The sequence below is a fragment of the Terrapene carolina genome, unplaced genomic scaffold (genome assembly GCF_002925995.2).
Source record: "Terrapene carolina triunguis isolate 2854851 unplaced genomic scaffold, T_m_triunguis-2.0 Scaffold517, whole genome shotgun sequence".
Classification (NCBI taxonomy): domain Eukaryota; kingdom Metazoa; phylum Chordata; order Testudines; family Emydidae; genus Terrapene; species Terrapene triunguis.
The window spans coordinates 3,631,987-3,655,535 of NW_020664868.1; the positions used below are offsets into that span (position 1 = coordinate 3,631,987).

General features: G+C 52.6%; 2 protein-coding genes across 5 annotated transcripts in view; one reads left to right on the forward strand and one right to left on the reverse strand.

Moving 5' to 3' along the window:
• Positions 1–10,105, reverse strand: FKRP (fukutin related protein). Of its 3 annotated transcripts, none has more exons than XM_024219180.1 (4): positions 10,073–10,105; positions 7,788–7,922; positions 6,983–7,019; positions 1–3,213 (listed from the first exon to the last, which is right to left on the reverse strand). In XM_024219180.1, exon 4 carries the CDS (start codon positions 3,073–3,075, stop codon positions 1,567–1,569), a length of 1,509 nt encoding a protein of 502 aa, XP_024074948.1. In that variant the 5' UTR covers positions 3,076–3,213; positions 6,983–7,019; positions 7,788–7,922; positions 10,073–10,105; the 3' UTR covers positions 1–1,566. The 3 variants fall into 3 exon arrangements, with proteins under 3 accessions (XP_024074948.1, XP_024074947.1, XP_024074949.1); XM_024219179.1 differs by lacking the exon at positions 10,073–10,105 and adding an exon at positions 9,663–9,723; XM_024219181.2 differs by lacking the exon at positions 10,073–10,105 and adding an exon at positions 8,446–8,563.
• STRN4 (striatin 4) overlaps positions 9,875–23,549 on the forward strand; it is a 27,997-nt gene continuing 14,322 nt past the window's right edge. The window contains exons 1-6 of one of the 2 annotated variants that reach the window (XM_024219177.3): positions 9,875–10,013; positions 17,536–17,639; positions 18,376–18,449; positions 18,751–18,829; positions 21,277–21,459; positions 22,342–22,498. In XM_024219177.3, coding sequence (XP_024074945.1) covers positions 17,611–17,639; positions 18,376–18,449; positions 18,751–18,829; positions 21,277–21,459; positions 22,342–22,498 — 522 coding nt within the window. In that variant the 5' untranslated portion in view covers positions 9,875–10,013; positions 17,536–17,610. Of the gene's footprint in view, positions 10,014–16,975; positions 16,995–17,535; positions 17,640–18,375; positions 18,450–18,750; positions 18,830–21,276; positions 21,460–22,341; positions 22,499–23,549 lie in introns of those variants that run through there. The other variant, XM_024219178.1, reaches the window with a different exon arrangement.

Consider the following 23,549-nt stretch of genomic DNA (forward strand, 5'->3'; position numbering starts at 1 on the left):
ATGGTTTCGCATAAAGTCACATTTTTCAGGAACAGAACTACAACAATAAGTGAGGAGTTACTGTACTGAAGCCACAGCTCCAGGAACTGTGACTGGGTGAAAATCTCAGGTTTCACTGAAAAATAAAAAAGTGTCTATCCCTCATGCTTGCACAGAAAAGCTTGAAAACCTGATCCAAGGGCCCCCTAAAGGCTTAATAACCAGAAAACAGAGTAAAGGAACCCAACGTTTACTAGTCTTTAAAATCTCACGAGTCTGCCGCCAATCTCATGATTTTTAAGCACCTGGGGCTGGCGATACTGGCTGCTGGACCAGATTTTCCGTAAGTGTATTCAAATTATATTAAGAACTTTGCCTTTCAGCTGAAGATCCCCAGCTTTACACACACAAAGCAAACCTCACGCTTCCCCCCGGGAGAGGGAGGGAAGTATCATTAGCTCCATTCTACAGGTGAGAGGAAGGACGCTGTCCTACGCGTCACACAGGGAGTTAGAGAATAGAACTCGGGTCTCCTGGCTCACATTTGGATGGTTCCCTCGACCAAGGGGCAACTGCCTGGGATTTTCTTGTTATTAAATTCTCGCATTTCTGTTACTCCTGACACCTTCCATGAGTAAAACAAAGGGTTAATAAACTCAATTTTCTTTACGTTGTGGAGGCAGTTTAGTTACGTTTCTACACTTTGTTCAGCTTGGGACAACAAAATGTGGCTGGTTATTTTCACTTCTTGTTTAGAGGCAGTTTTGGTTCCTCGTTCTCCCACACTAATCCCGCGCTGCCCTGTTTGGGTTCCCAGAGCTATAACAGGAAGGCTTAAACTAAACCGAAACATCCCACTGAATCTTTAAATGAGAATATTTCAACTCCTGGCTGTAACGATTGTCACCTTCTCCTTAAAAAACTGAGCCGGGGCTCAGCCAGGGCATGGGCAGCTAGGCCTAATGGGTGGAGCCGAAGTCAGACGCGAGCAACCAGAGCCGAGGATCAGAGCTGGAGTCAAATGCCAGGACAGGGAATGGGCTGCAGCAGGGCTGGGGCGAGCTAGAAACCAGGTAGGAGCAAAGTCTGTCCTAGCAGCCAGCTGGGGATTTCCCTTTCACAGACAACTTCCTGGTGTTCCCTCCAGGCTTAAGTAGCGTGCCTGGACCAATCAGGGTCTCCGGGAGCACTGTCAGTCAGACTCTGTGGGCAGCACGTCCTGTGGTGCTTGGGCCCACAAGGCTCACAGCCTGTGGAGTTTGGGAGACGCGCTGAGACAGCATCTCCATGAGGTCTCCCCTGGGTTGCTTTGTTAATTGTCCAGTCTTTGTGTTCAAAGTGTCGGACCTCCAAACGGCCACAAGCCCTTCGGACAATCCCCCCAGCCCCAAAGGTGAGCGTAAACTCTCCTGGCTTTAGTGGGCCGTACCAGCAGCAGTGGGCAGACAGCTCCCTTAGCAGCAGCATGGTTCATACTTTCTGTTGGCATCAGTGATATGTTCAAGAGAGAGGGATCCCTGCTCCCTGGGCCTCAGAGTCTAATGCTCTCTTGGGCCCCAATGCGGAGGCAGAAGCCAGAGTCCTTGCTTATTTCCCCTTATCCAGCTTCTTCCGGGCTGGGTTTGGATACTCTGGATTCTCGATCACACCTGCGCCGAACTTCAGCTCCAAAAAGCTCCGGTAGTTGTTGGGCGCCAGAGCCGTGAAGCCAGCAAACGGCAGGGGTAACAGGGGCTTGAGGAAGTGCTCCGGGAACTCCACGTCCTGCCGGTGGTCCATCCACGTGTCCTTGGTCATCAGCCCGTTCTTGGAGTAGAAGGGCCAGAGGTCAACATGCAGGTGGTTGTGCTCGCTGTACTGCACACGGTAGAAGTCGCCCTCGATGGCCTTCTCCCAAACAAAGCCCTTCTCGTCCACGATGGAGCCAGACTCTACGTTTCTGAGGAGGTCGCAGTTGGGAATGTCCTCCAGGTATATCCCTAGATCCACGTCATAATCCCATGGGATGATGTCCTGATGTCGGGCAGCTCCTAGTAGCGTCCCACCTTCCAGCCAGTACCGCACCCCGGAGGTCTCCAAGATGTTGATGACGTACTTTGCCGTCTCCCTCAGGGCCTGTAGACAGCAAGGCGGGGTCCAGCGGTTCTGGTAGAGATATTCCGGCGTATCATCATGGACGGTGCCGAAGCAACGCGGTGTCTCTTTGCTGCACCCAAACCATTGCTGCTTCCCATCCTCCAGGAGAACCCGCTTGATGCCGAAGTCTCGGAAGAGCTGCAGCCGGCTGGCTTTGGCGCGGTTCTCTGCCTTCCATTGGTTGTGCGAGGAGCTGAGCAGAGGCTGGTGGGCTGAGGAGAAGGAGACGTCAAGGATTCGGACCGTCCAGCCCCGCAGCGATGTCTGGATGAAGAGGGAGGTCAGCAGGGGCTTGGCCAAGGGAGTGGAAAGGTTGAAGAGATCCTTTGTGCGCAGCAGAATCACGGCGTCTCCCTTCAGAGCTGTGCAGAGCCTGGTAGAAGGCGCTACGCTGTATTCGGCAGTCCACTTTCTAAGGCTGACCTTTAGGTTCAAGCACTGGAGGGGAGTGAGGGACTGCACGGGCGCTGCCACCATTTGAACTCTGCCCTGGTTGGCTTTGAACTCTTCTAACATACGATCCAGCTGCCTTGTGGAATCAACCTTGACCCCATCAGGCACCAGGGCCACATACTCCGTCTTCACGTACATATCAGGCCTGGACACATGGGCAGGCTGGTCAGGGGCTGGCTTAAGGATCACAAGCTGGACGTTGGGAGCATCCGGTAATACAAGCGGAGGGTACGGCAAGGTATCCGCTGCCACCATGACTGGCTGCTCTGGCTTCTGTTTCAGGAAGGACTGCACCACATCAGGGACGTAGTTCTCAAAGTCCTCGAACTCCCTGATGATGACGGTCACCCCGGGCCTCTGCGGGACAGGCAGCAGCCGGGAGCTAGGCTGGACGTGGTCTCTGTGTCTGTGCAACATCCGCTGCTGCAGCCTCGAGACGTAGTACAGTATCAGCAGATTGATGACAATGGCGAGCGCTAGGACCCCCTGACAGAACGTGATGCGCATCTTGCGAGGCAGCTGGGTCTGTTCACCTGGGGAACGATGTTACGTGGCTGTGGCCTCCGCACGAGGCAGCCAGCGATATTTGATTCCCCTGGAGGCTCTGGGCTCATCCATCCCAACACAGCTTACTTGCTGGTCACCCTGGAAAGAAATGCACATGGCGTGAGTGCCAGGGATGTTTGTGGCTAGGGAAAGCCTGCGTCCACTGCTCAGGGGCTGTCTCCCCAATCCTATAATTGGAGCGGGGGCTACTAGACAGATATACTAGATGGAACAAAGGGTTTAAAATAAATGGTCCGATTAAAGACAGATGCTCTCCCCAGCTGACTGCCACAAGAAACACAGTCCCTGATTCTTCAGGTTCACCGAGGAGCATCTCTAAATTAAATCTCTCCACTGTCCCTCACTGAGACAGCATGGTCTAGTGGGTAGAGAAGGGGCCAGGAACGCAGGACTCCTGTATTCTGTTCCCATCTCTGCCACTGAACCACTGTGCATCCTCAGACAAGTGACTGCCGCTCCGTGCCCATTTCCCCAGTCAGTAGCAGAACCTGTAGGAGTCCTGCCTCCCAGTCCCTCCCTCGATTCCAGTCTGAGCCTCCCTCAGTCTGTGTTTATTGGCTGGTTATCAGCACAGCTCAACCAGCCAGCAAAGCCAGTCAGTCAGCGCAGGTTGGAACTGGCTGACCGAACTGCCACTCCCAAAGGAGCTGCAGCCAGCGGAAAGGACAGATCTCAGTATTGTAGTCAGGTCTGAACTTGGATTGCTCCTCAGGCACCTGGGGTTTCCGTCTTGCTGGGAAAACAGGAGCAAGGAGGCCATCCAAAAGTTCTGAATCAGTGCGCACAGCTTCTCAACCTGCATTAACTGCTAAAGTTCCCAGAACAACAGATGCGCCATGACAAGGGGGCTGCTTTATTTAATCTTGTTTGGATCAAGCTTGCTCATTTCCCCAGAGGGATCAAGGCCTCCGTTTTAAGCTCTAATTTCTCTGCAAATCCACCCTCCCCTGGTGGGAAAGGGGTGGGGAACACAAAGCACAGCACGCTGCACAACAAAAGCCCAGTTATCAGGAAAAGAAAACCCAACTGCCCTCCTAACCTGGGGGCACTGTTACAGGCAGGCCTGCTGAAAGCAATCTGGGGCCCCACCTCCTCCCGTTTCACTTTATTTACACAGATGTTTTGGGGGGGGGGTCCCCATGTGCTTGAGTCCCCGCTACAATTGTCCACCCTTTCCCTCCCTCTCTCGTCTGCCCTGGGAATACCGCTTTGCACTGTAAGGAGCCAGTCTGTCAGTAACACACCCTGTATCCCAGGAGAACTCTGTTAATGCAACTATAGCCCCATACCCTGTACCTTTAATCACCAGGATCTCCGTCCCAGGTCGCATGAGACGACCCCAAGCCCCAGATCTGAACTTTCCCAAAGTTTGGAGGTGTCTCATTCGGGGGGTTCTGATCTGAGCTCAAGTCTAATCTAACCCGATGCTCTCAGCAAATGGCTTGTGGCAGCTGCTCGTCTCCCATCCCATTGTACAAGATACAGCGTCAAGCAGTTAAAGCTCTGAATGCAACCCACTGCGACAGATAGAGCCTGGGGTGGAAACATCAAAATCCCTGTTTTTGTGGGACTTTTGAGGAAGCAGTGTTCTGTGCTCCCTCTGCTGGCTGAGCTGCAGCATCCAAGTAATCAACATCGTCCCCCAGAGCGGTGCACGTTCCCAGGGATAACCATGCTCAAACAAGGAAGCCAAGCAGGCAGATTTGCTTTGTTGCCTTGGGGAGTTTAAGAGCCCACAATGCGCTCACTTTCCTTTAGTTAAAGCTACTCTCCTCCCAGTAGGTCAACGAGTTCCTGGAGCAGCCACACGGTTTGAAGTGGAGCAAGCCCTGCTGTGCTTCCTCAACGCTGCTCCCACCTCAAGATGCAGGAACTTAGGAACCAAACCTAGAAAGAGGCAAATGTCACGCAGCGATTCGATCAGGGGAGCTGGAAGTCAGTGTTGGCTTAGTGGTCAGAGCAGGGTGTCCTCCTGCATCCCATTCCCACCTCTGCCACTGATTCACTGTGTGACCTTAGACGCAACACCTGAGCTGTCTGCACCTATCTCCCTAGCTATACAATGCAGGTATCTTTATCTCCCCCCTTCTTTTGGGAGATTCAGCTAGGAGAGGTCTACACTAGCAACGTTGCCAGTATAGTAATGTGGGTTGGGGGGTGATTTTTTGGATGACATTTCTATGCTGGCAAAAGCCCTCGGGTAGACGGAGTTATGCTGGTATCGCTTATTTCACTCGGGGAACTGACATAATCTATGCCAGCAAAAGCACTTTTTTGCCAGCATAAAATGCATCTGCACTAGGTCCATGGATTAAAAGGCCAGAAGGGACCATTGTGATCATCTAGTCTGACCTCTAGCTATGCCAGCAAACCTTTTCCAGTGTAGATTTGGCCTTAGCAGGAGCGGCGCCAGGGTTTTTGGCGCCCTAGGTGGGGGTCCTTCCATGCTCCTGGTCGTTGTCGGCAATTCTGCGGCGGGGGGGTCCTTCCGCACTCCCGGTCTTCGGGGCACTTCGGCGGCGGGTCCTGGAGCGAGTGAAGGACCTGCCGCAGAATTGCCGCCGAAGACCCGGAGCGCGGAAGGACCCCCCGCCGCCAAATTGCCGCCCCCCCAAATCCTGGTGCCCTAAGCGACCGCCTAGGTCGCCTAAATGGAAGCGCCGGCCCTGGGCCTTAGTTAAAGTGCGTAAAGCACTCGGAGCTCCTCAAGCAGAAGGTGCTGGAAAAGAGCAAACTATTATTAATTAGTACTAAACCAGACTCCTTTCTGACTTGGACTGCAGCGGCCTAGCCACCGTGATCTAAGCTGTTAAAAACTGTACGTTACAGACTAGAATTCAAAGAGGAGGCAGCAGTGTCACTTGAAAGATGAACTGCCCTCAGAATTAAAAACATCTCTGGCTTTGTCTACACTACACAGCTTTTAGCGAAAAGTGGAGAAGTGTAAACGCTGCGGTACTTTTTCAGACAAATACTTCCACCCCCTACGAGCATGGTTCACATTGTTGACAGGACAGCCCTCCTGCTGACAACAAGCCGTTTACACTGCCACTTGCCCTGGGAAAAACGTTTGTCTTTGGGGCTGGGGAGGTGGGGATGTTTAAGCACCTGCGAATGACAAAAGTTTTGTCATTCAATTGGCAGTGTAGACAAAGCCTAAGATTCCCCAAGGAGGATGAAGTTGAGTTTTCTCAGCATGCAAAGGAAGCCTGGTCTCAGGGAAGCTTTTCCACTAGCGGGCTCTTTGCATTGTTAAGCCAGGGCTCTGTAGCTGTTTTGTTGCTTGCAATCTTGTCAGCATGGGTTTAGTTTTTTTAATCACTTGTTTATAAGCACCACAGACCTTAGTCTCCTCCCCTGCTGCTTTGCAGGATTGAAAGGGATCCTGTGTCAAGCAGCATTTAAGAAGATGGATTTAGATAAGCTTGAAGTTGTTAAAAAGCCATTGTATTAATCTCTGCTCCCTTCCCAATGTGTGTATGTGGGGGGAATCTATGTAAAATTGGAAAGGACAAAGCTATATTAAAAGGCACTTACCCTGCTCTAGCACCTTCAATGCATGGTTCTTAAAAGACGTTAATGAACTAAACTCCGCAATCTGCCTGGGAGAGAGGCATTGTTATCTCCACTGAAACTGCGGCACACAGATGGAAACTGATTTGCCCAGTGTGAGTCAGTAGCAGAGTTGGGAATGGTGGAACCTAGGAGTCCTGACTCCCTCCTACAGACGCCAGAACACCAGTGACACCCCTAAAAACATCCTACCCCACAATGGTCCATTAACAGACAGGGTGAGAGTGAGAGGCTAGACAGAGTCCAGATGAAATGTGGTGGGAGGCATATTTACCTGCCTTCTCTTCCAGGGACATCTGAGAAAGGGGATCCTGAAAGGAGAAATCAAATAGGTCAGATGAATTAAGACCTAGAAAGTATTTCACCAGCCCTGATATTTTTTTAAATGCTGTTTCCTTTCAGACAGAGGAATAAGGAAGTGGAACAGAAACAGAAAGTTGGGCCGGAACAGAACCTCAGACCCAACCCTTCCTACCTTCTGGAGCCAAACTTTATATGGATAATAAGAATGTTCATAGTTATGTTAGATAGGTTAAAAGGGGATATAATGTAATATATTACTTATATATATTATACGTATAATCTCATATATATAAAAAGGATATAAACCCCATTGCTTCTGGGCAGACACAAACCTTTCACTGGGGGGAAGGGGGGGGGAGAAATTTCTCCTCTATGGTTAGGCTATTCCTCAAGTGTCTACTAAAGGGTTTGTTTTGCCCTTTCCTCTAAAGCAGGTGGTTCTGCCCACTCTTGGAAACAAGGTACTGGAAAAGAGGGATCCAATCCTCAAAGTTTCCAGAAGAAATCAGCTGGAATTTTCTTAGTATATAGCATTAAACGCTGGCCTGTGTGAAATGAGCTGGGGGGCTCAGTCCAACTCCTAGTGGGCATATGTCCACATTAAAAAAAAAATCAACAATCCCCCATCCCTATTGGCACTAATTGGCTGCCAGGTGGGAAGCCGCAGCAAAGACCAAGGAATGACCAAGGACCAAGACCAAGGACTGGACTCGATGACCTCTCGAGGTCCCTTCCAGTCCTAGAATCTATGAATCTATGAGCGAGCCCCCTCTTACCTCTAAACTGTGTCCCTCCAGGGAAGGGAGAAGGCACCCAGTGTAGTGCGTTTTGAGGGAGTTGGTTCTCTAGTTGCCTCTGATGTACTTGTGGGGATGTCTCCGGGGTTGCCAATCTGGCCCCTTTCACCAGCACTAGAAGTGAAAAAGAGCATAAAATGATTGACAGGAAAATAACCTTCGTTGTAGCAAAGTACTCGATCAGGCAAAGTTTGTAGCTAAGTGTGACATCAGCGAGCATGTTTCTGGCTCCGGTCTCCTGTCCCTGCTCCTTGTCAAAATATTTCTGCTGTCCCCTGCTCAGTCATACAAGAGGAGTCAAGCAAAACCATTAGACTCTATGACTGCCGTTACAAACAGCTCCCCGACAGTTATGACCACAATCTCTCCGCCTGCCTAGGTTCCACCAGGAGACAAAAGCCCCAGGTAAGAGTTCCACACATATCACAATGCACAACACCATAAAACATAGGGGGATTCAATCAACAACCACTGATCATAGGCTTCGTAGCCCTAGCTTCTGAGTCGGTGTTCTGTTCCTTCCAGCAACACTCCTGAGGCCTTGGATTTCAATGGTCTTGAACAGTCTGTCTCTATCTTAACCCCAAATGGCCACCTTTATAGGCTGTCAACAAGATGCCTGAGGTTTTCCACTCACCTACATCTTCCTCCTCCTAGTTTCTGGCTTTTGAGAACAAGAACAAAGTTGACATCACATTATATATTTTTAAATCAGGGAAATGACTGATGCCTGAATGTAAGTGAATTTGTGTAAGAGTGGGGCACAAGGATGTCTGGACAGAGTCCCATCTCTCTGCTGCCTCTACATCTATTCCACCCCAATTTCACAGCGCTTCTGGACTTGGTTCCTTTGCCACAGCCAAAGATCTCAAGATTTCTGGAGGCAGCCCTGTGAGTCCTCCTAGGTAAGACAGGTAAAGCACACTGATAAACCTGAATACCAACCAGTGGTGGATTTGGGGTAAGGCAGGCAATTGCCCTAGATAAGGAGGTAGAGGGGGAAAGGAGATGGTGAGCACCCTGAATAGCTGAAAGGAAGGGACAGTGACTGCTCTGAATAGGGGCCGGTATGGAGCTAAGGTGACGGACCAAATGTTCCAGCAGTATGGTTGGGGAGATGAGGCAGGCTTTGATTTGTCCTCATCCAAACCAGACTGAAGTTTCAGCCCTGTGCTAAGAAGGGATCTGGCCTGGGGGCAGAGAGAACAGTACTTTGGGGAGGGGACTGATCTGGGCAGGAGGTGGCCTGTCAATGGGGTGGCCTGTGCAGTCCTAGGTGGAGGTGAGACTGTGCTTGCAGTGGCGAGGAGCCTGTTGCCATGGGGACCTCTACCTGTTTGCTATGGGTGGATGAGAGGCCTGTCCTGCGGGAGCCTGATCGAGACCCCCATTGAAACGGGAACCTCTCCCTGTCTGCTCGGGATAGGGGTGAGAAGAGACCCTATTCTAGGGGGAACTTGGTTGGGGTCCCCAGTGTAATGAGAATCCCCCTCAGCCTGTTCTGAGTGGGGGGTGAAGCAAGTCTGGTGGGGGGGGGGGGGGGGGGGGGGGGGGGGGGGGTTACCCTGGGAACTGCTCCCTCCCTGCTCTGGGTGGGATAAAGCAGGCCTTTTAGGGAGGGGGTGTTACCATGGGAATCCTTCTCCTTGCTGGGGGAACAGTAGGAAGGTGAAGCAGGCCTACCCTGGGGGGCCTGTTGCCATGGGAACCCCCGATCAGGGGGAATCAGGCCTACCTGGAGGGGCCTGTTGCCATGGGAACCGCCGCTGCTCAGGGGGAAGCAGCCTGAACTGGGGGCCCCGTTGCCATGGGAACCCCCCTGCTCGGGGGGGGCGGGGGAAGCAGCAGGCCTACCTGGAGGGGCCCGTTGCCATGGGAACCCCTCCCTGCCCCCGTCCCGCGGCGCGGGCCCCATTTCCTGGCGGCTCCCTATCTGGCAGGAAGTGCCCCCCCGCACGGCTCCCTATGTGGCAGCCGCCGGGATCCATGATGGAGGCCGAGCGGGTGCTGGTGCGGGCCCAGCAGGCCCCGGGCCCGGCGGGGGCCGAGCCGCCACCCCCCCCGCCGCAGGCCCCGGGCCGGGCGGCCGCGGGGGCCGGGCCCGGCGAGCTCAGCCTGCCTGGCATCCTGCACTACATCCAGCACGAGTGGGCCCGCTTCGAGGCCGAGAAGAGCCGCTGGGAGGCCGAGCGGGCCGAGCTGCAGGTGCCGGGGGCGGCGGGGGGCCGGGCCGGGCCGGGGCGCTGGGGGACGCGGGCGGTTACCGGGGCCACCGCTGCCTCCGCCGCTGCCGCCATCTTGGAGGGAAATGGCCGACGGGACCCCCGGGGGGGGGTCAGAGCCCCCCAGGACCGGGACCCCCCCGTGGGAATGTCAGGGTCCCCCCAGGACCGGGACCCCCCCGTGGGGGAATGTCAGAGCCCCCCAGGACCGGGACCCCCCCGTGGGGGAATGTCAGGGTCCCCCCAGGACCGGGAACCCCCCCGTGGGCGGGGGAGTGGCAGGGCCCCCCAGGACCGGGGGCTTAGACCTGAGGAGAGACCAGGTCATTGAAGGGAGAAGTTGGGACCCCTTATTTGCAACTAGGGGTGGTGGCTGTTGCTGTCCCAGAAGGCCTGAGGAGGCTTGGGGTGAGTGTGAGGGGTGTCGCCTCCCCATAGCACCAGGGGAAGGAGCCAATGAGTTGGGGCGAATGCAGCTGTCACCCTCCAATAGGGAGTTGGGGTGATCATGGGGGAGGAACATGGCTGTCGATCCCTCCATAGTGACCAGTGAAGGAGTTGGGGGTGAATGTTGGGACAGGGGCCAGGAAATGTCTGCTGCTGCCCAAGGGGGATTGAAGAGGGAGTTGAGGTGACGAGGGGGGAACTGTAGCCATCGCCCTCCAATAGGGACTAGGGAAGGAATTGGGGTGAGGGCATGGGGGAGGATATGTATCTGTCAACCCCGTAGCAACTAGGGAAGGAGTTGTTGGCGGGGGCACAGAAAACATCCAGTCCAGTAGGGAGTGGGTGGGGGAAGAGAGAATTGAGGTGGGACACCTAATAGAGGCGGTGGAGGGGGTCACTTCCCTGAATAGCCTCCAGGGGTCTGGTCAAGAGGAGCAGCTCCCCGGTTATTGTTGTTTGGAGCAAAGGGAATGACACTTTCTTGAGATACTGTTTAAGGAGCAGGGGACTGTGATCTCCCTCAATAGGGCATGAAGACCAGCAGGGCTGTTCTCCCTGAGTAGCTCTAGGGATGGAATTGGGATGGGAGGAAATGGGAACCTCTCCAAACAACAATGCTGACAGCGCCCAGGGATGGACATTTCCCTGAGTAGTGACTAGGGCTGTTAAGTGCATTAACTTCTCCGAATAGCCACAGCCAGCGGATCTGCGGTTAGTAATTGAGGTGAATTCACTTCCACAGGGTTGGAGGGATGAATTGGTTGGGATGGAAATAGGTGCTGAAGATGTTAAGGGAATGCCCTGTTCCAAACCGCAGCTCAGGTACAGAGAATTCTCCTTCCCGAATACCAGTGGAGAAGGGCGGTGAGCGAGGACCTTTCAGATCCTTGGCAAAGGGTGTCTGAATGAATGGTGTGACTCATCAGCGCCTGGGTGAGCGAATTACTATCCCCTTGAACGCTGATGGGTTTGTAGATCACAGGAGAGAGGCAAACAAAACTGGCCAGATCTCATCGACTTCACTTTATTCCTCTGTTCGCACATGGAGAACAGGTGGAAGAGGTGAAGAGCAATAGCTTATCATGTGCCAGGCCAGAAGGCCTTGATGCCAGCCTCTGGCATGTGTGCTGGATGCTGCAGGCTGTAAGGCATCCCTAGAAAGTGTCTCAGATTTCCGGATCCTTATAACTGGTGTGGACATGAGGCATAAACTGCTTTTTGGGGTGCGTGCTTGTATATATGATGGCTTATAGTTGGTCTGTGTAGCAAGGGGAATTGAAGTGGGCCAAGCAGCAGGGTTTGATGTGAGCAGGGGGGTGAAAGGCAACGGATGGGACAGAGTTGTAGGTATCCAGGCAAGGGAATATGCAGGGATTGAGAGACCGAATCTGGCTGGAGAGTTTAATGAGATTGGGATGCTAGGGGAGCAGTGAGATGGCTTTAGTCTGCAGGGTGAGGCTGAGGAGAGTTGTGTAGGAGGGGTTATGAGTGGAACAGGAAAAAGGCCATAGAGAATTGCTTATAAAATCGAGGGCGTGTCCCGGGGCACAGGTGGGAGGGTAGCAGATTGGACGAGACCTTGGTGTGAGGGAAGAGAATCATGTGAGTCAGTAGCAGCAGTATGGAGAAAGAGAAACTGATCAAGAAGAGGAAGCTGCAAGGGGAAGATGAGATGGGGCTTTCAGAAGAGAATTAGGATGCAGTCTTGGCTGAGACTCTGATGCCAGCTCCATAGCCCAAACAATGAGACTCTCAAGGAGGAGGTACCCTGGGGGTAGGCTGCCATGTGCTCAACACTTCTATACCGCTGTCCATCCCCCTTTGTAAACATTAACTCATTAAGCCTTGTAACTTCCCCATGAGACTGTTTCAGTATTCTCGGATTGGGAAACTGAGGCACGGAGATGGGAAGTGACTTGACTCCTCTGTATTTGTGGGCGCTGTCAGAGCCATGATTAGAAATTGGGATTTTCTGGCTCCTAGTCCTGTGCGGAGACCACTTGACCATATCTCATTCTCAAGTGAGAAGAGGCCAGGGGAGCATTGCTTGGTCTCAGTAATTCCATGGATATCAGTGTCAGGGATGAGGAGGGACTTGCTATTGAGAGAGCTGATGTTGACATTTACCCAAGAGAGTGGTTAGTGGCTGAAGAATGATGGAAAGAGGAGTGGGATACTTCTGTTAGAGGTAACAAGGGCATGTGTTGGGGAGAATGCTTTGGGATCATCTTTGGGAGATATTAGCTGGCTGTGCCTGGTTTAATATGCTTATACTCTAACTTCCCTGCAGCTGCTTAGATTTTGGATTCATCCAGCCAGCTCTGACCTCAGCCTTTCCTGTTTGGAAGAGACAGAAAGAGAATTATCATGAGGGCTAGGAAGCAAGCAATGCATTCTGAAGCCAGCCAGTGATACTGGAGTTAACCAACCGCAGCAAATGTGCATTGCTACTGAAGGGAGCGGGGATGTGGCTGAAAAGCCAAGTGGAGGAGAGCAACCCCACCACAAATCCTCTTGCCCACCCACATTTCATAACTGTGGGTAGGGAGCGCTGTGGCAGAGGAGCACGTGAAAGCGTAATCAGAGCTCAGCCTCTGTGTCTGTAAGCATCATGGGAGCATCCTTGTGGCAACTGGGACTCCAGGGGAGAAGGAAGGAGCCAGGAAGAGCATGATGAGGAGCAGTGGAAGAGGGAACGTGAAAACAGCTGCAAGGATGGTCCAATGGCTAGAGCCCTACCCAGGGCTGTGGGAGACCTCGGTTCAATTCCTGCTCCACCCCAAACATCCTGTATGAACCTAGGCACATCACTTTGCTTCTCTGTGTTTCAGTTCCACATCTGTAAAATGGGCCTAATAGCTCTGCCCTACCTCACAGGTAAAGATTGTGTGGCACTCAGATAGTATGGTGATGCGGGCCAGATAAATATTCGAGATAGCGTGGCAATTCACATGAAAAGTCCCTCAAACAATATTCACTGCATCACTTCAGCTTGTGCCTCACTTACGCATCCTTAAGGAGACAGATTTAGCTAGTGATCATTTATTGCTCGGTGGGTTTCACCTGCGTTCTCATGCGCCAGTGCAGCTGGTGCATGAATTGGCCACTCAGTGGTGTATGTGGCAGCATTTGCAAAGCAACCTTTGCATAATAGAGCTTCTGGATTGTTGCCCAAGGAAGGTTGCAACTTCCGGCCTTCCTGCAGACCTCATTTGCTAACTGTAGCACAGGCCTATCCATGCTTCAGTGCAACTTTCTATTGCCCCACTAAAGGCACCCATTTTAATGCTCTACGTTTACGTTGGCCCTGCTGCTCCTAGGAAAGGACATATTACAGCACATAAACCAATGGCTTCGGCAGTGTAAGAGGTGGGCATGGCTTAAGACGTTCTGATTCAAAGGTTGCATACTAAAAGTCCTTCCATAAAGTCCCATTGCTTTAGGCCTGTCTAGTGTCCCACATTCCTGGTGGAAATTCCAAGGTGTGTGTTGTCAGAGCAGTTTGTTTGTGTTACTGCTGTACTTTTATCTCCATTCAAACCTTTCATAGCAGACACGCAAAATGGGACATACAGGTGAACAGGGCTAAAGGGCTGTTTGGGATCTTAATTGAAAGGCCTGTTTGGAAATTATCAGTTGATTGATTTTAGATTTAGCTTGGAATTCCTTGGCTTTCTACAGGACTAGGTAAAACTCTAGTGTTCTTCACATTTTTCCTTCTTCAAATACTTTCTCGGTCTTAACTCCATTTTACCAACTTTTTTTTTTTCTTAACCAGGGAACTTCCTTCGTTTTAATCTGACAAGTGAAGTACTGATCCCCTTCCTATTTGGAATTATTCATTCTACACCAGGCACTCAAAGTACACTGTAGCCTTGGTTACCTGCATGTTATTTAGCATACCTTGATGTCATCATTGTTAGAACGGCACTGCTGTTTCTTCAAAGCTTCAGCCTTTAAAAAAATGGCCAGTGTGCCTGCGGACTCCAAGAAGTCTTTGTAGGAATCTGAATATTTTGCCTCCATGGAATCTTTCAACCTAGTAAGATCTGTGAAGTATTTTAAGCAGTCCCTGAGGGTCACAGGCTCCTTGGGAGTGATTGCATTAACCTGCGGGATGGTTTGTGGGGTCGAGTGTGATGGGCCAAGAATCTTTGTCTCGATCCAGCAAACTCTGTGACTTTTATGCTTCCCCAGAGCTCACATAGGGTTAAGCAGGCCAAGAAGTTATAGCGTTAGGTTAGGTTCCCTAGGAGTTGCTGTGGGAAGTGGAAGCTCTTTAGGAATGAGTTTACGGGCACACACTGGAAGGTGTTCCTTGACCCAGTCTCTGAGCAGTGGTTAGCAGTCCTTTTCCATCTGCAAAGTGCTCTTTCCCCACCCCCCACCTCTGGTGAGGTTGGTCGGTATCATTATCCACACTGTACAGATTGGGAAACTGAGGCACCAAAATGGGAAGGGCCTTGCTGAAGTCCCTGTGAGTCGGTGGCAGAGCCAGGACGAGGACTTCAGATTCCTCAACTCCTAGTCCTGTGTTCGTTCCATTCGACCAGAGTTTATCAGCCTTTGCAAGTTGGCAATCCCTTATTTGAAGTTAAAATTTTTTGCCACTCCTTTCCGCTTACTATAAAAGTTAGATTAAAAATATATATTGGTACTGAGGCTAAGTAATTGATTTGTGTGTGTGTTTCGAGAGCTCGACAGAGAACACATGTCCTTGAAGGGTCAGAGGATGTGGGAAGTGGGGTAGCGAGATCTTCTTTGCTTTAGATTGTAATAAAAATTTCAACGCCTCACGATCCTTCCCACTTCCCCCTCCCGGGGGTTATGACCCAATGTTTGAGAAACACTGCACTAGATGGTGGTACTCTAAGGTAGGTTATGTTTGCAAAGGGAATTCTAGTCTTGATCCTTGCACGGTGATCTGGTATGCGAAGGCAGGCTGAGTTGGGCTAGATCAGTTCTTGTAGCCAGAGAGGGCTCCAGGTTCATTTGAGCAGGTACGTGGCCAGCAGGAGAGAGGGGTTGTGGAGGAGATGGGACTGATCCCTACATAGATGGCAACAGTGCTCCTTTGGGGTTCGACTCTGCTACCCTAGAGCGTTGGGCACAAGTAGCTGATGTTAGAAGCTCAGAAAGCTGGTCATGTGGCATGTGTTAAATGATTGGAAATGAATCTGTAACAGGTGCTTAGCATCACTGTTTGCTGGGACAGGGTTTGACTGACGGGAGCATGTCGGACCGGAAATCTGGCTAATGAGCAGAAAATCTGTGTTAATAGACTGGGGGGTGGGGGGTTTAAGAAGGTGTCAGCTGGCGGATGGTGGAGCCAGCTCGCAATCTCGCCTTAGGAGCTGGCAGGCCGTTTGGCATATGGTGCAGATTCCCGCGGCTTAAGCCAACAGACGGTCCTTAAGTGATGGAAACGTTTTGTGATTGGGTTAAATTGCCTGGAGAAGGGTGAGAAAATACACACACGAGCTCAGTCCAGAGTGGAGCAGTCTCTCAAATGCAACGGAGCATGAGGAGTGGAGTGAGCTCCTCGCGGCCGCTGCCCAGCAGCGGGCAGGTCTGCAATTAGCTGGATTGCTGCTGTGTGAAAGAGCTGGAGGAGGGAGGTGTTGTGGATGCCTTGCAGTGCCTTGGGCTGAGTCGGCCCCGGCATTAGCTGCCTGATGCCACTGAAGTCAGGGATGCACCTGCAGGAAAATTGGCCTGTTGTTTTCATCAGAGTTTTGGCAATGACATCGGAGGGGAAGGATAGTTTTGTGATTAGGGCAAGAGAGCTGAAAGTCAGGACTCCTGGGGTCTGTTCCTGCCTTTGGGAGAGGGCAGTGGGGTTGAGCAGCGGGGCTGGGAGTCAGGATGTCTGGGTTCTATGCCCACCTCTAGGTGGGTTAGAGAAGTGGGGCTGAGAGTCAGGATTCCTGGATTCTACTCCCACTTCAGCATTTAGGCAACTCCAACTAGTATAGAACGCCCCGGCATGTCTCCTCAGCAACACAGCTGCTGGAGCACATCAAACCTGTCCTCCGCTCTCTCTACTGGCTTCTTAGAGCATATTGAATCAGGTTCAAGGTCTTGGTCCTTATCTTCAAAACGCCACATGGCCTGGGCCCAACATATCAAAAAGATCATCTAAGGCTCCTGGAACGACTGTGGTCAACAGCTCTGCTGCTCTGGTCCAATGGACTCTCAACAATAAGAGTAAAGCTAGTCCATGCGGGAGACAGAGCCGTCTCCAGGGGTGGTCTGAGACTGTAGACCAAACTCCTCCAGGAACTAAGGACTATCGTAACCCTCACCACCTTCCACTCCAACTGCAAGGAACATTTCTTTGACCTGCCTTCTATAAAAACACAGCAACAAGTACCTGTATATTAAAAGAAAACAGACACCCCTATCAAAACCAGACAGTCCACTGCACGGCGCTTCTCCCTCTGGGGAGAGGAGGAGAGACCAGCACATGACCGATGTGTAGTCACGGTGCGCTGCTGGAAGGCACTCAGATACTACGGTGATAAGCGTGGTTAAAATCTTCTATGGAATAGACCAGAGTGGGGGCTAGTGGTTAGAGCAGCGGCGGGGGAGCTGGGAATGAGGACTCTTGTTTTCAATTTGAGACTCTGCTCCTGCTTTTCTATCTATGGGATTCTGGGCAGGTCACCGCGCCTCTTGGTAAATCTGTAAAATGGAGAATAATGGCTCCGACTCTCCCCAGGGAGCTGTGAGGCATCCTGTGTTACAGGGGGTGATTTGCTTTCAGATCCTCGGATGAAAGTGGCTGAATAAATTAGTGCCTATGCCCTGTACTGATTGGGAACGTTAGCGCTGTACACAAGCAACTGGGCTGGTATAACTGGCACTGTTTTTTGGGTTCTGCTGGAATAAGTAAAAAAATAATCATCTGTTACCCATTTCTAGCACTTCCTGTATGGGGGTCTCCAAGCACTTTAGGGCAGGCGGGGGGTGAGGGCAGCATGGGTGTGAGCCAACAACCTGCGCTCCAAGCCCTTATGGGACCTGACTGACCTTGGGCTTGGTTCTTGTTCCTATAGGCCCAAGTGGCATTTCTGCAGGGAGAGAGGAAGGGCCAAGAGAACCTCAAGACAGACCTCGTGCGCAGGATAAAGATGTTGGAGTATGCCTTAAAGCAAGAGAGGTAAGAGATGCGGCCGCTAGAGGAGATGGGAACACCCAGGAGGGCTGTGGCTTTGGGAGTGGGCTGGCCTGCTTGTCACTCCCCACGTTTCGGGGGATCCTTGGAAACTTCCCCTCCCACGCAGACTCCCCCGGCTTCGTTTTCTCCAGCAGCAGAACAGGTGCGGGGCCCTTCACTCTCGGAGGGGGTCCTGTAGTCTGTTAGGTCACCAGGGTTAGACCATGAAAGTCTCAGCCATCAGTTGTGATCCCTTGAAATCTACTGCTACTGCCGTCTCATGAGTCCAGCCGCAAGGGTTCCCATCCTCCTGCCACCCTCCCCCCACTCATATATACACACGGCAGCACATTGGGGTGTTACTCGCTCTTGGGTAGAGCCTAGGGAATCATGAAGGGGCCAGACTACGGTCAGTGTCTGACTCTGGTCTGGAAGGATGCGTCGGTCTAGTGGTTAGACTAGATGAGAGCAGAGAAGCACGTGTTATGACTCCTGGGTTCAATTCCAAGCTCCAAGGGGAAGGATTGCCAGATGGTTAGAGCAGGGGTGCATGGAGAGTCAGGACTCCCGAGTCCTGGTCTCCATTCTGAGGAGTGGTTGGAGCAGACTCACTGTATGACCATAGGCACGTTGTGTCACACATCTGTGCCTCAGTTTCCCCCTCTATAATATGGGAATCGTGCGTTGTCTCAGTTGCTTTAGGTTCACCTCAAACTTCACTTTTCCACATTCGTTCAAGGTCAAAATACCACAAGCTGAAGTTTGGAACCGAACCGAACCAAGGGGAGAAGAGAGCGGATCTGTCAGAACCAGGTATTGTACCATGCGAGTGCTCTCATACCCACAGTGTCCTATATGTTCTGCCCAGTCCCCTGCTCATGGATACAGACATGATTTCTGTGATTGCGTATAGCTGGGATGTGGGATACTATGGGCTCGTGACCTCTGGGTTGGATTCTTTCCATGGGGTTAGCCTAGCACTGACAGGTGAGGGCTTGGGTTTGAGGCTGCTCCAGGGCTGTGGGTGGCTTACTGAAAAGCTGGTGCTGAAGCCAGAATGGGATCCCCATGGCGGAGGTGCGTCAGTGACACCCTTTCTGTACTGTCCTCTCAGTTTCCAATGGCCCAGCGGAAACAACTTCCCTGGAAAGCAACCCACTGGTGTGGAAAGAAGGGCGTCAGCTGCTCCGGCAGTGAGTATGAAGAGCCTCCTGGGAGGAGCCGAGGCTCAGGAGCTGAGCCCCCCAGGGGAAAGTGGGCAAATGGGGAGCTGTGTGATGGGACAGGAGGAGTTGGATGAGCCCCTAGGATGATTCTCCAGGCGAGATTTACTTGGATTGTAGCTCTTAAAAGAACTTACCACAGGAGCATGAATCCCAGTGCCCTGGCCTGTTCCATATTGGACAACTCCACTCTGCCTCTCTGAATTTCCCCTGTTTGTTTCAGTTGGGTATGACAGCATTGGTTGGTATGTGCTGTTAAACACTTGCTGTGCTGCATCCCAGAGGCAGTTGCATTTCTGGGGGAGGCGGGAGGCAATTTTCCTTTGAATATTGTCAATGCAGGTCCATGCCTTTTGGAATATGCCTGCGCTCTGCACCCTTTGCAAAGCCCTGACCGTCGGGGCCCCATGGACTTAATCTCAAGCTATTCCAGGTGAGGTTGGTAAAAGAGGGGTGCCCTGCCCCCCACGCCCCCGCTGTCGAAGCAGCAAATGGGGATATTCTCATCTTTGCCCTAGCTGGTGTTAGGTGACATTTCTATTGCTCTAGCCCCTCGGGTCTGTCTACACTGCAGTTCGGAGGTGTGAATGCGGCAGGTGTAGACATACCCAAGCTAGCTCGAGTAACAACAGCAGTGAAGCCGCCCCAGGATGGGCAGTGGCCACGCGAGTGTGTACCCAGGCGGGCAGGGCTAGCTCATGCAGCCGCCCATGCTGCTGTGACTTCACTGCTCTTGTTACTTGTGTTGGCAGGTGCTGATCCACGAGGAGCAATTCCTATAGAACCAAACGTAAACCCTGCCGATCGCCTCTGTTTTATCCACTAACAGACTAGTTACCCTTTTTCTAAGAACTTTTTGTAACCAAGATCCCATGTGCTATGGGGCACAATGCTCCTCAGTTCTGCAGCAGGCATCCTAGGACTAAACTACCCAGTCTCAATCTCTTCCCCTGCCCCCCCCCCAGTCTTCATCCCCTTCACTGTCTCAACTCTGGTCAGTACAGAATCCACTGGGGCTAGTAATATTCAGCTTAATTGAGTTTACTCTGGACTTTCTGTGGTGCTGCAGATATTTGCATTGATAACATGCAGCTGCTTTGTAGAATATAACAGGGGGCACCAGGGGAGGCTTAAGGTGCCATGGAGGGGTTGCATCATCTTTCCCTCCCCCTTTTGCACAGGTGTCTTTAAATTTGGGGAGGAGCATGTTGAATACCCTTATACCCCTCCCCAGCAATTAGCCCCATGAAACGCATCCAACTCCAGTGGAGATGCATAACATCATTAGCAGTGAAACAGTCGGCATTGACGTTTGACATGTCGTCAGTATGTTCCAGAGTTAACGTTCCACTGAGATGAAAGGGGCAGTTCACAGCCCTCTAAGCTATTCTTTCTGGCTATTGATAATCCTTTTCCGGTGCCACTCAGGTTACAGTTTTTTATTTATTTTGGTCTCTGAAATACACAAGGATGCAAAAATGCCCTGCCCAGACTTTGGGCTCCCTGGCGCTCCTGACAAAGCATAGAACCTAAATACGACATGTCCTCATCAACTCTGAAGGCTTTTGGGTGCTGCCTTTGCAGCTGCCAGGGCATGGGGCACAATTACGCAGCAAGCTGAAAATACCCTGCAGTAAAGCATGGGGGGAGGACCCCTCTTTATATGACCTCACCTGGACTAAACCATAGCTCTAGCCCAAGCACCTCAACACTCAAAGCTTCTTTGGGGCGTTGGTGCAGGGTGGATCTGTCCTGACAGTGCAGCAAACGCTCCCTTTGCAGGTGAGGAATTTGTCATTGCTCCATATGTAGCTTGGGTGGTAAGTTCAGGCACTAGTGTCCCAGTCCTCCGGCCATCAGCTCAGCAGCATTATCCCCACGTGTACCGGGTGGGAACCGAGACGCTGAGAGCGCAAGTGACTTGCCCGAGGTCACCCAGCAAGCCTGTGGCCGTGCTGAGGGGATAGAACCCGGTTCTCCTGACTCCCAGCCCTGTGCCTTATTCACAGGCCCACCCTTCCTCTCTGCAGCTACGTTCCCTTTAATGTGGCATCTGCCCTCTGGCTGGGAGAGCCACCCCCCTCTGAGGCTCAAATGCCGCTGGCAGCGTGGAGGGCTGTCATGCTGCACCCTCCTCCAGAGAGGGACTCTGGGGATCTGCCTGGGCCTCCCCCATTTCCCCCTAAGTCTGTGCCGCTTGCTTGGCATCACGGACAAAGTGAGGGAGCGCACAGGACTGCGAGGGGGAAGTTCTCGGGTCTGCTTTGCTGACCTGGAGCAGTCCCTTTCCCATGCCGGCTCTGGAGAGATTGCTGACCCGCAGTGTCTCTACAGTGCTGGGAGATCCGCAGACGGAGAGTGTTACAATGTCCTGCCCTGCGCCCTCGCTCTCAGCTCGCCTTTCTCCCTCCCCCCAGGTACCTGGAAGAAGTGGGCTACACAGACACCATCCTGGACATGCGCTCCAAGCGAGTGCGCTCCCTGCTGGGCCGCTGCTCTGTGGAGCCCAGCGACTTGGGGCTGGGCCCCGCTCCGGGCCCCACTGGGCTGAACGGGGGCGAGTCGTTGCTTGTCAAACAGATCGAGGAACAGATTCAAAGGTGAGCGGGCAGCCTGCTGTCCTGCCCATGCATCTCGCTTCCCTCCTGTAGGGGGCATCGCTGTTCTATGCCTCCTCTTGAGTTCTGTCAGGGGCTGCGTGCTTCTCTTCGCTGGGGGTTGTCTCACAGGCTGTTGCATGGATGGAGTTTGGCTGCTGGGGCAGGGGTGCTCTGCTAGATGCATGGATGGGGATCTGGCTGGCAGGGGAAGGGGGTTCCAGCCTGGAGTGTCTCATGGGGCAGGGTAGGTCTCTGCTGGATGAGGGGGGTGCTGGCTGGTGGGGGGAACCGGGGTTGGGGGCGGGGGGGTCTCTGCTGGATGCATTCAATCCAGAGTCTGGCTGGTAGGGGAGATGGGTGATGCACTGCGTGGAGGGGGATACACCCGCTGCAGGGAGGGGCCTTGGCCCTGATTCTGCTTGGTAGAAAGGGGGCGTGCTGCCTAGATGGTGCGTTGCCTGGAGTCGGCCTGGTATGGGGGAGCTGCCTCCACCGAGGGGTTTTGCTGCTTGGTGTCTCATCCCCAGTGGGATGTGCATCTGTTCGCTGCAGAAGTGTTGATATCCAGCTGCAGGGTGCCATGGGAGGGACATCTGGGCCGTGGAGATCTTCTAGCATAGGAACCGGAGCAGGATCCTCAGTGGCTGGTCCTAGCTGCTTCAGAAGAAGGTGTGACAGGAGACACCTATGGCATTACCTGCCCATGGAGGCAGTTAGAACTCAGCTAGTGCCCGGAACCAGGGAGGTTTCTATCCCTTCTCCCCGACTTCCACAATGCAGCTGCTCTCCTTTCCCTCTGCCCAGTGGGTCATGCTGGGTTGGGGGGCCGCAGTGCAGCCTCGCTCTCTAACGCTGGCCTGGTATCGACTCTGCCTCTGGCAGGAACGCTGGGAAGGAGACAAAGGACCGGATCAGCAGCTCGGTGATGGAGAAAATCCCCTTCCTCCAGAACTGCGAGGACGAGGACAGCGATGAAGAGGAAGATCTGGAAGGCCTTCCTCTCGAGACCCAGCGGCAGCACAAGAAACAACGAGTAAAGGTAGGTCTTACGAGGAGAGGAGAATGTCCCATTTCAGACATCAACATGTCCTGGGCCACTCTAACAAGCACTCCCAATAGGTTTCTGATGGCAGGGGCTGGGCATCAGAACTCCTGGGTTCTCTGAGAGGAGAGTGTAGTGGATTGGTTAGAACAAGGATTCACTGGGAGTCAGGACTCCTGGGTTCTGTTCCTGGCTTTACTACTGTCTCACTGCATGGCCATGGGCCAATCCTGTCCATGTGCCTCTGTTTTCCCCAGCTGTATAACAAGGTTAATACACACTCGCCTTTGTAAAGTGCTTGATAAGCCTCTGCAGAAGAGTGCTATAAATAATGATCAGATGCTCCTGTGTTTGCCTTGGCAGCCAGATAGGAAGTTGTCCCCTACTGTGGGTGGTGGGAGCTGAACGTGAAAGCTTCCAACAATGATAATTCTTGGCCTTCCTCTAGCATTTTCATCCAAGGATCTCAAAGTTCTTTAATTAATCCTCACACTCCATCCTGCGGGGTGCACCACCATTTTGCCCATTTTACAGATGGGGGATGTGAGGCGCAGAGCAGAGAAGTGACGTGCCCAGTCACATGGTGAGCAATGACAGAGCTAGGGATAGAACCCAGGAGTCCTGATTCCCAGCAGCCTTCCCTGCTTTAACCACTAGACACACTCTCCTCCCAGAGGTGGGGATAGAACCTAGGACTCCTGGTTGCCCTTGTGCTCTAACCATTGCCCCATACACCCTCTTTTTCTTGGTTCCCCTTCCCTTGCTGATGGGGGAGTGGTGGTTTCTTCTGCAGGGTTCCCTTGTCCCCTTTATACCCATCAAGTATCTCTGGCTTCTAATGAGATCCGTGCTGCAGCAGCAGCTGTGTGGCAGAGATTGCAGAGGGGCGGTCTGACCCCCGCTGCCGTAACACAGCAATGCCTGAAATGACTTCACCTTCCCAACTCCAGCCTGCCCCAGGGTGAGGGACCTGCCGCCCCAGCGCTCAGTCTGGGGGCATGGTAATGGGACAGCCGGAGAAGCCCTACGCCGTGTTAATGTCGGTGCA

What these genes read in the sequence shown, in the direction of transcription:
- FKRP (XM_024219180.1), bottom strand. Translation starts at nt 3,075, where the DNA reads ATGCGCATCACGTTCTGTCAGGGGGTCCTAGCGCTCGCCATTGTCATC.